The 15,482-nt window shown below is 37.4% G+C and overlaps 1 protein-coding gene across 1 annotated transcript; it reads right to left on the minus strand.

The window, feature by feature from the left end:
- Positions 1-3,914: 3,914 nt before the first annotated feature.
- LOC115239427 lies at positions 3,915-6,469 on the minus strand. Its single transcript, XM_029813938.1, has 2 exons — positions 5,542-6,469; positions 3,915-5,204 (listed from the first exon to the last, which is right to left on the minus strand). The coding sequence occupies exons 1-2, from the start codon at positions 6,105-6,107 to the stop codon at positions 3,989-3,991; spliced, it is 1,782 nt and encodes a 593-aa protein (XP_029669798.1). The 5' UTR covers positions 6,108-6,469; the 3' UTR covers positions 3,915-3,988.
- Positions 6,470-15,482: the final 9,013 nt, after the last annotated feature.

Below are 15,482 nucleotides of genomic sequence, written 5' to 3' on the forward strand. Positions count from 1 at the left end.
TATATATATACGCAATCTCTTGTTCTCAAAGCAGAAACCATACGAGTTTAGTAAGAGATTACGGCCGTTATGCTAAAATAACGATATACGAATATATATATCGACGGTTCGGCAAGTTTGGTCAATTTTACGGTCTGCGGGTCTTAAATTTTACCACCCTATCCTTCTGGATACTGTAAAAGCGAAGAAATCCCGCGAAGTGTTCTGAAGGACTTAACGAAACCTGCACGTTTAATACTTGTTGATGGTATTACGAAGCGATTTAACCGCGAAACGAAGTTTCGCGCGCGCCCCGGCAAAATTGCAGGTAAATTACCAGCGGACGTTACCGGTGAAGGGGAAGAGGATGTTATGCTCATGCCAGGGCACTAACCCGGCACCTACCACACTGTGTTCCGCGTTCTGTGTATTGGATAATTATGGTTTCAACGGGAGGGAATATTGAATTTGCAACGCGTATAAGAGCTAATCGTCGAATATGCGAGAACGAAGAAAGCGGACTTTAATGTATAGTTTCGCAATCGAGTCCGTCGCAATAAATTTCATGTTAAAGAATTTTTAATATGCATGCATACATTCTGGAACATTCAATATGTCTTGTTTTATTTTATTTATACATCCGTAAATTTTAGCAAAATTTTACGTGAAACAATTTTATATTTATATATATATATAATATTGAATATAATTTTTTTGCGATATTGGAGATAAATGTGCGTGAAAAGAAATCCAATACTTTTGTAAGTATCAGATATAAAGTTTATAATATTGCGATTTGTGAAATTTTGTAGATAAATTACATTTTTCATTATATTCCGCTTCAATAATCTTAATACATATATAAAAAATTTACAATCAATTATATTTTTATATTTATATAAAATATACAATTTAAAGTATACGTTACAAAATATTGGAAATAAAAAAAATGTATAGGTACACGTACGGAGCAAAGACAATTTCAATTTTCGAATTGTTATAAGTATACTTCTAGTTTTTTACTTTTCCTTAAGAGTTTTTCTTGTGGCATATATATGATTTGCATTTTTCTAAATCTCGAAAATGTAAGTTTATATATTTATAATCTTCTATAGCTACATCCTCAAGCCTGCTTTAGCAGTGACTATATACTGGAATATATTTGTCGATACGGGTAGGAGGATCCGATATAGGATTAAATCGTCACGGAGTTAGCTGGCATGGGGATATATCCACTCATCGGATCGAATTATCTTCTTCCTCGTTTCTCTCTCTGCTTACAATAGACACTAGTTGTTTTCTTCCTTACAGGGAAAATTATATTTGAAGATGTTGTGCAGGATGACGATATCAACGATGGACTTTACTGATTTAAGACTTCACAGCTTATCGGATTTCCCAATATCCACTTTGCGTAATACTAATGTAATGTTTGTGTTTTTAGATGTATTTTTCACCACAGGCAGGAGAAGTAAGTACATGAAATTTATTCGATTATAGGAGAAAGTATTGTAGATTTCAATACTCGTCTTATTATTCAAAGTTGAATAATATGCATACGACGAGAATACACGAGAAAATGTATTCAGGGTATAAATAAAATGTGGCTTTAATCTAAAACGTTTGAAGGCTGAAAAGCACTTTGAACGTATTTCGTTCGTTTCGAGCGTGTTATATAAGCTCGCGTATATCTAATTTTACATAATAGACAAAAAAAAAAAAAAAGAGAAAAGTTATAAATTTTTCAATTTGAAACAAATTATTATCTTATCCAATAATAGGGCTCAATAGCATTATGAAAGCGATCCGAGCCCCGCGAGAACTCAAAACTATTTTGCATGAGAATAATAGAAGCGCATCATGGAACGTCGAATATAATCGCTATGAAAAGCACGCTTCATTAAGCTTACATTTACGCATACATTTAAGTTTGCTTATACAGGCAAGTTGATTATAAATTTCACGATGCGCAAAAGATATTATATAATTTCAAAATTTGTCGATTCTTTCGCGTGATAATAAAGCATGCTCCATTTTCGCAAGAACGTTAATGAATGCTCGTGCGAGAATAAGTAGACGATCAGGGATAATCGTCGCCATGAGAAAAGGGAGGGAGGGGAAGGATGTTTCATCCTTGTCATCCAGCCAGAGGAGCTGTCCAGAGGACCTATCCACCTATGCAAAAAGAGGCATCACAGCCTCGTATCGCGCGCGCTATTCAGCGTGATTAAGAATTAAATATTTATGAGAAAGAGGGAGAGAGAGAGAGAAGAGAGAGACTCTCTATGTCGACGGCTATATCGAGCTTTCTTCAGGACTCCACGTTGATAGCGCACTCCTGTTATGAATAGAGCGACGAGATACTGGATAAGCACGCTGAAAGCGGACGAAAATAGGCTTTCGTCGGCGTGTTTACTCTCTTTCGCCTCTTCCTACAATTCGCGGTGCAGTCTTCCCTCGTAATGTAAAGACGATCCTTTGTGAGGACGCTCAAGGAACTCCTTAATAATGAATTTCTCTATGAATGACTCGACTTGCCGTGTCATCGTACGATGTAAGTACGCTCGTAGATGAGCTGAATGCTGACGAGAAACAAACTCGGCGGGAACAAATTCCAGTTACGTTTAATCAAACGTTCGTCCAAACTGACGATCTTTCATAGATTCGCCAGCGCCAACGTATAAAGCTGAAGAAAGAATGAAAAGAACGCATTTCTCGTGTATTTCGGTCACCTACATAATTAACCGCTTTCATTTTGCAGCGCATCGTCCAGGATCTTTTATATCTACGCTTTTTTTTTTTACGTTCGCTTACAATTGACCTATCTTCGCTTTTGTTCACAGTTTTTTAACCCTTCGACGAGTCTCTATTTATTACAAGAAAGGAAAATCTGAATATTTTGTAATCATTTTAATAATCATAAGTTTATCTCTTTTTTTTTTGCAGCAAGTACATCTCTCTATTAAAACAGTTTAATATCACTGTTATTTTAATAATTATTGTACGAATAATATATATATGTATATATATATAATTTATACTGAATAATAAATCCGGATTTTTGTTTTTCATGCATATCCATGATACTCGATATATTTTGTTGATTGCGCACCGCAATTATAATCTAACTAAACATAATTATCTTTGTATTAGTTGTGGCACGTCGATTGTGAAGAGAAGAGAGGACTTTGAGTCCGGAGAAAGACAACGATAGCAACAGGTGGCATCAAAAATTTATTCGTGATGGCTCTCCATCAGCAGGGGACATTTGTTTCTGGGGATCACTCGACCTTCTTAATTATGATTCCGGAATGTAATTAATGTTGATAGGACATCGCAGGTGTATCATTAAGGTAATGTAGACACATCAAATTCAAATGCGAATAATTGATAAATGTTTCATCGTAAAGAACGCTATGATAATATTACGAGATAAAGAGTTCTCTCTTGCTCAACTTCGAAATCGAGAGTACTTTTTTAATATTAATCAAAAGTAATGTGTGAAGCTGGGTGGAAAATCGAGGAACGTATATTAAATCGTAACATGGAAAAAAATTCTTTTTCATAAAAATAATTTATTATTATATCTACATATATATGTGTTGATTAGCGTAAAAAAATACGCGTAAAATTCGCCTAAAAAATTCGTATAGAATGATCTTCGTGATTTTCTTTCTCTTGTTGATTTTATACAATAATAAAAATGAAGAGATATATAAAAATATTTCAGTAAATTGGACAAAAAATAGTGCTTTTCCGTAAAAAAAATTAAAAAGTTTTACATTCTACCAACATACATATATTTTATATATTTTCAACGAACATAAAAAAAAAGTTTCAGGCTTTCTCTTCTATAAAACCATTCGAACAAATATTATGAAATAATGGAATATTCATTACTTTCATATATTTTCTCATTTATTTTTCCAACATAATATAATGACATATCACAACATTCCTTTCAATAATTCGATAATTTGAAAAAAAAATAGCTCAAAACTTGTTCATTTTACTCATCAATCCATTTAATAATTTTGGTCCATAAGTATTCTTTTGTACATGCCAGGATCGCATTCGATTCAACGACATCCATAATCTGTCGACCCACCTGAACGAATATTCCTAATGTCCTAAAAACAGTGATAATAACTGAACGCAGAGATAATTGACGAGCTTGTAAAGCGGTTAATCTTGAATCTTTAACGGATCCGCTTATCGTGTTCTCGTAATTCTCTATAAATCGCCCGACGCCAGATAATGAAGGCGCAGCTTTCACGGCTCGGATACGGTCGTCATCCTGTCTCGATTCCTCCGGAACTGTTAGGATGGGGAGAAGTACGCGATTTTCGTAAAGCATTTGTTGGTGCGATTGTTTGAGATTTTGTCCCGACAAAAAGAACGGATGTATCCTTCCCGGTGCCGCTGAAACATCCCTCTCAATCCGTGATCTTTTTTCTACTCTTGGCTGCTGATAGCGCCGTTCTTTCATGTCGCTTCCCCCAGCTATTTCGCCAAATCGCGAGATAGCCTTCCTTTTAACAGCTTCTTTTCCGCTTCCTCGAGATTCAAGAGGCGATCGCTCAGCGACGCCGACTCTTTTTCCGCGAGGCAATAAAAGTGAATCGCGAGATAATTCCTCAGGCTTTCGGTGGGACACCTCTGAATTTATTGCTCTCTCCGGGTTGCACGATAAATTTCCGACGGAATTCGTCAACTTTACGATACCCGTACAACGCACTGCGACCGTGTTTATTCGCCGTAACTGCAAACGCGACGACAAGGAGTTTTCGTAGTTGTTCAAAGGGATGCGGTCTCCTTTGGGATCTCTCTTCATTCCGCGATCTTTCTCCGGTGTCCAGGGATCGGATAACAATTCGTCGACTTTCGAATTTCTTTTTCGTGACTGCGAATAAGGTCGAAAGGGAAATCGATGATTGCTGAGCGATCTTTCTCGGGAGACTGCGAGTAAAAATAAATTTCCTAGCACAGTCCTAGAATTATCTGGAATAAAAGAATTGTGATGATTAGTCAGATGCGGATATAAAACTTTACGACGCGTATCCTCTTCGAGATCCGTCAATTCAAAACCGATTTTGTCATCATCCTTGGGATTAGGTGTCGGATTAACAGTGTCCGAACACATCACACAAGATGAAAATTCATGATCGCGCAGGACCTCTCGTTGGTCGTCGAAAAGTTCCGGCACGATCGAGAATGCTTGTCGTCTGAAATTTTTGCACGTGTGTCATTTTGCGGTTAAAAAGATTGAACTAATATCAATAATATTATATTTTCAGCTTAAAAGCTTAAGAGAGAGAAAGAGAGATAGCAAAAGATAATGTTACATTAAATACATATATAAATAATACATTAAATTTTTTATTCACGCTATCAGAATCGTTTAGAGAAATAAATAATTTAAATAAAACAAGATACGTATCGTAAAATAATAGAAAAAAATTTTTAATTTAATTGATCTTTATCGCAGAATCATATTTTACATTGCGAACAAAAAAAAAAAAGGGAGAACAGCTCGCGTGTGAGAAAAGGTATGATTCTCACTTTTTCTGTATGTGAAGATCAATCATTGATGTAATCCTCTTAATTCCATCAATTTTGCTACTTTTCTCATTATTTGGTATAATTGGTAAAACTTTATTCATCATCCATTTCTCTTGAATCATTTTCATTCTTGAAACGATTCGATGTTCGTCAGAATCGTTGGTGAATCTCGAAATAGCGGATCTCGCCGTTGTATGCGAAAGTTTTTCTCGCAAATGTTTTCCTTTCCGTGTTTCTCTAACAATAAGCGGCATCATCGTATCCATTGCATTTTGCGAAAATAGATTTTGCTGGCTTTTCGTCGCCTTGACGGTCGTGTTGCAATCTCTTGTCGTGGCGAGCGACGGTGCAGATAGATTCGTCGACAATTCGTCGCTTATCTCGAGCAAATAGTCCGCCCAACAGTAACCCAGAGCTACCTCCTCGTGGTACGTCTTGTATATTTTCCGCCAATATCGAAGAGTTTGTCGAAACAGCGTAACGGAATCCATCCTCTGTCCGCCTTCCGTTGATCCTGATATCAACGAAAGCAGCAGAGCGGAAAGTATCGGAATCGTGGGCGACATCGATTCGCGTCTCCGTGTTTCTGGAAAGGACAGAAATAGATACGAACGATCATCTTTTCAGACATGCGCATAAATCGATTGAATCTGGTCAGAATGGAAAACTCGGTACGCTCCATATTTTTAAGACGATTGAGAGAATTGGTGTGGTTATTCATAAAAATTTTGTTTACTCTACACACACAAAGGAGAAGTAAAAATTAAGACGTTCGGAATAAGACTGTATTGATTCTATAACTTGGAAAATTTACTCTCTCTGAATAGGAAATTGTATTAATACAATTTTCAAACAAATTAAAAAAAAAATTTACTAAACATTTATATTTTATTAAACATTTATATTTTATAAAGATTATATAAAGATAAATGAGTTAAATTCTGCTTTATGCATGATAAAAACAGGGACTAAAAAATCGGTTAATCTCACGAATTACAGGATTAAAAAGAATATAAAAATACCTGGTGCGTTTTATATTAAACTGCCATCACTGATGTTCACTAGAATTTTGTATGAAAAATATATCTTTTTATATTATGTGATATTCAAAATTGCTGGCGACAACGAACGGGTGCGGAAAGAAAAAACACGCGTTTTGTTGCATAACGAATAGACGCGCACGTGAAAAAAGAGGGAGGGTATAATCAAATTCGTTAAATTATGTAAAAATTTCGCAAAACAAGAGAATCCCACGCCGAATATATTCGGGATGGAGATTTTCCTCTTGTAACACTAAACGGTAGACTGACTGGTTTATACGACAGGGACTCGCTATACCTATCCGTGACAATTAGCCAAAAATGCATAAAGCAACTTGCCGTGCGTAATCTGCCCCCGCTCTTTTTCTCTCTCTCTCTCTCTCTCCCTTTCTCCTTTTCGTATCTTCTATAGGTTATATCTTCCTCTTTTTTGCTATCTCTTTCCTACACGCGAAGTTAACGGGTTTTCTCATAGTAAGAAACACACACACAAGGATGATGGCGACAAGGATGATGGTGTTAACACAGGTCACCTCGAGGGGAATTCAAGAATTATCTCCGGCATAGAACGATTTAAAGATTATTTATCGGAAGAATAAATACATATACATAAATCTGACGCAATGTGCACGAAGGGGAAACGACAAACTTTTCCGCTGTCTTGAAGAAACGAAAACAGGAGCAGCTGGACGGCTGTTGTCAAAGAGCGCAGAATGGGAAAAGTAATAAAAAGAGATATTATTCTTGTGTACACGAACTATCATCATGGTTTAATTAATTGAAGAAAAGTTTAAGCGCGAAAAGAAGTTGAAAACTTTGTACACTTTATTCTCGAGATTTCTATTAAGTACATTAAGAAAGATCCTTTGTAATAATTTGTTTCGTCGCGTATTATAGAAAAAAATTTACTTATTTCCCTTGGAGAAATATTCTCATTAAAATATTTCTCATTTTATATTCTGAAAAAGCATTTGCATCACACAAAACAAAAAATAATAACGTTACAATGTAAGTATCAAATGTAAATATAATCTTGAATATATATCCTGATATATTTTAGAAAATAAAAGAAAGTAAAAAGATAACAAACTATACGATTTCAAAGCCGAATCATTGTGTGAGTTTTAATAGGAGTGATTAATGCTTTTTCTTTAGCCGTACTTGGCCAAGTAACCAACTAACGAATCGGATCTTTACTCGTCAATGATTCATCGTTTTATTTGCCCTCTTCTTGTTTGCCATGAACTAAAGGCATTCGTACGTTCGTCGTTAATTAACAGTGAAAACTATTTTGCAGCCTTTCTTATTTCGTATCTTTTCTTCCTTTCCTTTTACAACCGAAATTACATACCGTGATTTCCGCTTTTTGCAATTCAACAATTAATTAAAGTCCTTGAAACCAATAAAGATGAAGCAACATTAATGCAAGCAACATTATTTTCAGAAGGGATTTTATATTTTATGCATTTTTATTTATTCTCCACTGTTTTTGTAATCCTCTGCTTTTGAAATGTTATTATTAAGTTTTTTTCGTATATAAAATTGTTTGAACGCGAACGATTCTTTTGGAGACTAAAAAAAAAAAAAATTAAATTATCGCGGTATATTTACCAATAAAAAAAAAAAAAAAAAAAATTTAAAAACTTCATAAATTTAAAGCAGAGGTCGATATTTACCAATAAAAAAAAAAAAAAAAAGATTTATAAAACTTCATAAATTTAAAGCAGAGGTCGGGTTGCGCGCGCGATAACTCGTCCGTGAGTGCGAAGGGGTTAAATTACACGTTTCTCATCCCGTGCATCGTTTCTTTTTGTTTCTTCTCGCCGCGCCTTTTTCTACTTATTCTCGTCGCTTGGCTCTTCTTTTCTCTCTCTCTCTCTCTCTCTCTCTTTCTTCGTCCCACTTTTTCGGATATACACGTATACGTAATAGAAGATCGGGGGGGAGAAAGCAGTGCCGGGGATGATCCACGTAACCGCACTCTTGGAGATCTTAGATCCTCTTAACCCCCCGAAACAACGACGAGAAAGCGATATCTGCTTCTCTCCATTTCGCCACCTATACTACATATCTACTTATCTACCTACCTAGCTACCTTTCTGCTCTTCTTCTCTCGTCTCTTCTTTCTGTCTCGTGCTTTCCGTTTATTACCTACCTACCCTCGCAACACTCCACTTTGTCTTGCGCCCGACAGTTACATCGACACCCACTCGTCCGGGGCAAACCTGACCGGCAATTCTCGTTGGAGTAGTGCACAGATACTACAGAGGTGCAGAGATGGTGTTGGTTCAGGATACTCTTGTGGAACGTCAATTGCGGAACGAGAACAGAATAATTGAAGCACTGGCTTTTTTCGCGATGACCAAATCATTTTTTTTCCAGCTGTTGGCGCGTTTAACTCTCTTTTTATTGCTAAAGTAAGCATTACGAGCGATAATCGTGAATTTTCGATATTGTTTAAATTTTAATTGATTTACCGCTTTGTTATTTTTATAAATTGGTATAGAAATATGATTTCTCTTCAATTTTTCCAATTACGTATATCGTTATCGTTTATATCTAAAAACAGAGTTTAAAATGTAAACAAGTATTTAATTTTTATTTTTTTTTATTTGTGTGTATGAAGATTAATAGAATTAAATTACTTAAAAGCTTTGACCATAAATATACATATAGCTTATAATGGTTTTTAACGCAGTGGAGAATATCAAGATTAAAGTTTTTAGATCCTTTAATATGAAGGACGTACATAAATTAGCTCTTAAATTCCAACCGTGCGAATTTTAACTGAATGACAAGCAGCGAACCGGAGAGCTCCGTTCAGAAAGAGAGTAAAAAACGATGTTACGTGAGCGAAGTCGCTAAGCTGCTTTCTCGCTCCCTACTTTCGTATCGTCGATCGCGTTTGCCTAAATTTCCCATTGCACCTCCCGAAATTCACGATTACAGTGACACTCCTGATTACAAGTACGACGGAATGAGATTGGATTTTCGATCGTATCTTCCGGTACGATCTGATAACGATGTTTGAAAGACGCGGTCGTCGCTAAACGCGAAGCAGATTGAGAAGTCCGTGGTCGTGGCATTTCGTAAATTCGTGCCCAAGTTATCTCTAATAATGAAATCTCTCGCATCTCGCATCGTATCGACATTTTCTGAAGGCGTTCAAAAACTCTGACAACCGGACGCTAATGAAAGTTTCGCAGACGACATGGGATCGATGATGAACGAAAAACATTGGACGTTTTTCAATTTTCTCAGAACTTGTTTCCGCCGATTTTTATTTCACATATCAAAATGAAAAATTTACAAAATGGCCTTTGCGATTACAACATTATAAACTCAAATGTTTCCCTATATGTAATTTTTTTCAGATTAATTTCAAAATATTATTAAATAAATCATAGAGAGAGAAAGAGAGAATAGTTAAAGATTAGATAAATTTCTTATACTTTTATAATTCTATATAATTAGAAATATATAATATACATACATTTTTTTTAAACAAAGATTTTAGCATTTATTTAAAGTATCGAGCGATTAAATTCAGTTAGTGTTTGATTCATTTGCATGTATCAACGTTAGATTTAAATACCTATGTGCGAAAGCTTATCAAAACTTGTTATTTAACTATCCCACCGGCTTTGTCAGATTATATATACGTTGAGAGAGTCCACGCAATTTTCCATATTCCCAGATATATTTCTGGTTGTTATCCTTTATAGTGTAACTTTGTTACGATATAGCGGTGCACTCGGGGCTATTCGTTATGGCGAATGTCGGTTTCATTATTGTATTTCTCACAGTGTGGTTATTCTAAAACAGCTGTCACTCCCAGACGCTACAGAAATGATGACCATCTTCGTTCCACGGCGTATCGTGCGACAGTCGCGTCTCGGAGATAAATTTTATCACGCGCAGATATCGCTTCCTCGCGAATCGCTATTTGTAATCTTCAACTGCTAATTTGTTATGACTATAATAATTATAACGCTTTACACATCTAGAGTAAAATTCCATTTTCTTTGCATATAATAATGTCATATATTTTTCTTTTGCTTGGGATTATTGTCATATCCACATATTGAAATTGTATCATTATACCCAGTATATAGATAATTATATATAACAGACATGACATAAAAAATTTTATGACATTAAATATTTATAATTTGAAAATTTACGAAAGAGAGCCGCAGATATTTAACAATTATTTTAATAATGATTAGCTGCAGGCACGTACGCGGCGTAATTAACAGCATGTTGTAAAATTTACCCTTTCATCAATTTTTCGTGCTCTTGATGTCTATTATAACGGCGTATCTCTTTTTTATTTTTGTGCGGTATTAACATTAATATACGCCCGTTTATGCGAAACGCGGGGCGCATCGTCCGCATAATATTTCACGTTCATGTATCGGATTAACGTAGTATTGGATTAACGTAACATTGGATTAACACTGAGATGCGAGTACACCAGGTGGCTCGTTATATTCGCATTTTGCAAAGTTATGCGCGAAAAAGCGTCATCGCTTCGTAACGAGGATCCATTCTGAGGCCGTGTGTTTTAAGACTTTACTTTGTCCCGTCGTAGATAAAAGCCCCGCGTCGAGCTGGGAATTCGATTCATTAATCTGGCCGCCGCGAAACGACCGCGAAATCGATCGAGAACACCGCCTTCGTAGCCGCCGCGGAAATTGGGGCGCCTTTCGAGAGTCGGTCGCGAGGAAAGAAGAAGAAACTTCCTCTCCGCGCGTGCGACTTTATTTCTACCTAACTTTGTCCTGCCAGTTTACGACTCCCTGAATACAGTCGGCTAATTAACGGCGCTTCCTTAGCGGGCAAGCTGGGAGTAGCCAATTTCATTTCCCGTCTCCCTTTTTTATTTCCCTCGTCGGTTAAGCGGTCTCGCTTCCGTAATTCACGGCTACTGCGCGAATGTCTCTCGTGGAGTACTCTCGTTGCATCCTCGCTCGAGAAAAATCATGTACTTTTCGATTTTGTTGAGCCACCCGCGAAAAAATCTCGTCTCTCTATTTTTTTTAGGGCAGCCTCCCTTCCAAAGTTATTTCTGTTATGCGTTTTATTGTGTGTCGATGAATCTGCCAAGTGCATGGAAAATATATATATATATATAAAATGAATAAATAATAATACCACAATTTGTTCAGTACACCCTGAATATAGAATTTATGAATCGAATAAAAATAATTCCGCCCTTTGATTTGATTCCATTATACTTGTATTGTGCATATTCTACGTTCATTAATGCAACAACTGCGACTTTTTCACGTACATTAATTAAATGTATCGTGTATCGTATAATTTATCGATTTACTCTTCAATGATTTTTTGTAGTACTCTTCAATTAGCTCTCAACTATTGACACTGGAATCACTTCACCGAGAGTTTCTCGCAGAATTTCAAGCGCTATTCATATAAAAACGGTAATTTTCAAACTTCGTCGATGTTGGTCGGAAATATTTTCAAAGTTTGTCAATGTTGTCGCGTCTAACCGATCGCGTCCACTGCGACCAAAAGCGATGGTTTTGCACGGGCAGGAACGCAGCTGCAGTTTAACGAGTTGGTTGAATTGATGTATTCCTAGCTTGGTTGGTTTTAATTAATCGGAGTGATGTTTCAATCGAGAGACAGGTAAATGATGGGCGAATGTTAGAGAGAAAGAGAGAGAGGGGGAGGGAGAGAGAGAGAGAGAGAGAGGAGGACAGAAGGCGTGAAAAAGTGAAAGAACCGGAGAATAGCAGAACTGGCCGAGCGTCCGCGTATAAGCGAGTCTCTTGCGCGAGTCTGACAGCCATGGAGAGTATGAGGTTTCCCTCGTTAAGGGTCGTAAATAATGGCGATGGCGACGATAACGAGGCAATTTACGGGCACGCTCTTGCGCACGTTTTAGCTTCGATGTCCGTCGCGGCAATTTGAATTTTTCGCGAATTTGTGATCTTTACGCGCGGCACACTTGGTAACTTACCGAACGATAAAGGACTTTTTGTCGATCGATCGACGAGTGAATTATATAATAGCGGAATAACGTACGAGTATTTTGTCACACGAAACATAATGGTGGAAATCAGTCAGAATAAAAGCCGCGATTGACATTCAATTAAAATATAAAATATTTGACAAGAAGATATTTGACAAATATATTTAGCATAAGATATAGGATTGCAATTTTTCCTCTTTAATTAATCAAGACGCATAAATGTTGGTTGATAAAAATAAAACTTTAATATGTATCACACTTTATATACAATTATGTATAATATAAAATTTCAGAATTTAAAAATTTTCGATTTATTGGTATTCATAAAAGTAGTAAAATAATTGAATTTCATACATGTGTATCAAATATTTTAATAAATTTTTAAGATTGCCATCATCGAAATGATTAGATATGAAATATTCTGTGACGATTTTGAGCTGAATTTGATAAACTTTTTGAATAAAAGAGACATCAATTATGAATTCGATTATTTAAGTGTATAAATTCAAATATCAACTCCTTTAATAAATATCAATTCTGTTAATATTTAGAATGGCCATATGGTCACGACATGCGGGTGTTTCGTTCGCTAATGGTTCGCTCGTTTATACTCCCTGGAGCAAGGCACTCAATTTCTTAGGAAGTAGAACAGAGATATGAACCATTTAAGTTACAAAATGATCGAAAGCCCTAAGAGTAAGAAAGAGTTCCAGGTGTTAACTTGGTAGAGTGATTCATGCAATGTTACACATTACAAACTTGCGTTTTTTAAGCAGACTGAAAAAATGATATTTTGATAAGAAATTTGATTTTTTGCGCTCCACTAATATCTGCATTACTGATATTAATTAAAAGCTAAAAAAAATAGGGACAAGGCTTGATACGTATACAGAATGATAAAAAATGAAGGTACTTTGAAAAGAAAAAAGGTATAATATGCGAAAAAATATTGATGCGACTAAAATGACCATTCGAGTATCAACCCTAAGGCACGGTGGTGCGAAAAACATATTATGCTGAAATAACATGAAAAAGCACAATAAATCATATCACTTCATGAACAAATAAAAGAAATCCATAAAAACGAAAAAAACAAGTAGAGTTGTGCAAATTAGAAACTTGCACATTGCTTCCTCATCATTTTATCTTACAAAGCTTAAGCTGCTTTAAGCATGCGGATTTTTCAATTTTTGCTTCCTCATAGAGAAAGCTTTGTGAGCAAAATAAAAATTAAAATAATTTCTTTCACCGATCCTCACTAAATTCAACATCAAACATCCTTTAATAATACTCTATTCATGTAAAAAAATTTAATCCGATATCTCAAATTTTCTGAAAGTTACAGCGTATACAGACATTTCCCAAAAAATTCAAAATTTTGTAAAAAAGGAACCCTTTCACCGATACTCACCAAATTCAGTAGCAACCATCCTTTAATAATATTTTATCCATCTAAAAAAATTTAACCTGATATCTCAAAATTTGCGAAAGTTACAATGTATACAGACATTTCTCAAAAAATTAAAAATTTTATAAAAAATGAACCTTTTCATCGATTCTCACCAAATTCAATACCAACCATTTAGGAATATGATTTTTCGACGTTTTGGAACATTCTAAACACATTGGCATAGAAAACTCGAAAAAAAATTTTGTCACGAAAACAAAGCTTCCTCTATGAGGAAGCAAAAACAAAAAATAGGAAAAGAAAGATTCTTTTTCCAATTTTTTCACAAGAAGGGGACACTCTAAACAGTATTAATCATCAACTTTTTGTGCGCGCACAGAATCTGTGCGCTTCAAAGAGTCGATAGGTTCATTTGACTGCACATACGGGTAGTCTGAGGAATTAGCTGGGCGATCGACGATTCCACTCCGGCGGAAACGCAGCCGCACAAGCGCCAGTCGCTTATTTCGCGAGGCGAGTCGCGTGGGTGATGTCTGCTGCCTCCGGCATCCTCGCCATGGAGGAATGGAAAGCGAGAGATAAAAGGGGGGAGAAGTGAAAGAGAGACAGAAAGAGAAACCCTCCGCACACCAGGCAGTCTCTCTCTCTCTCTCTCTCTCTCGGCAACGTCCGCGCTCGCGCTCTTTTCGTCCTCGTATGCGAGAGAGGACAGGCAAGAGCGAAGGGTGGCGTGTGTGAGATGCGAGGGTGTAGAGAGATGCTGTGGGTGCCGAAGGCGCAGCGGCGGCGGCCGCGAGGATGTGGGGCACGAGCCGGCGGCAGCGGCGGCGACGGCCGGAGAAAAGATGCTGCGCGTGCACGAGGAAGAAGCAGGATAGAAGGCCCGACGCGGGGGTGGCGGAGATAGAGAGAAAAGGGCAGCGAAGAAGGACAAGAGGAAGAGAGAGAGAGAGAGAGAGAGAGAGAGAAAGAGAGAGGGAGAGGGAGAGGAGAAGCCGGAACGACCCGGGGGTTGCCGTGGCGTTATCGACCGGGCCGCTGGTCGGTATCAAACCAGGCGTCGGCGCCGTGGCTGTCCCGGCTTCCTCGAGTGCCGGACCATTCTCCACCTCCATCACCACCACCACTATCATTGCCACTACTACTACCACCACCAGCGGCAAGAGCAGTAGCACCAGCACCGCCACCTCCGCGGAGGTCGCACGGCTGCTGGCCCTCGGCGCGTCAGTAAAGCCCGGGACAGACAGTCGATCGTGCACACGGACGGTGCGGGTCGTCCTGGGGGTGTTTGGTTGTTCCGGTTCGGATTTGGTCGGTTTGTCGCTGATTTGTCAGCTCGCGACTTTCATTCCCGCGCGGTTCTCGCGTGTAGACCGTTCGCGTGACACCCTGTCACCCAGTGCGATTCAACAGCTGGTAGAGAAGGTGTTTTCGGGCGGGATGTCGATTCGAAAAGACTGATAAACATCCGTATCCTCCCGTTTGATAAGCT

This window comes from Formica exsecta, unplaced genomic scaffold (assembly GCF_003651465.1).
Source record: "Formica exsecta isolate Colony F162 unplaced genomic scaffold, ASM365146v1 scaffold38, whole genome shotgun sequence".
Lineage (NCBI taxonomy): Eukaryota > Metazoa > Arthropoda > Insecta > Hymenoptera > Formicidae > Formica > Formica exsecta.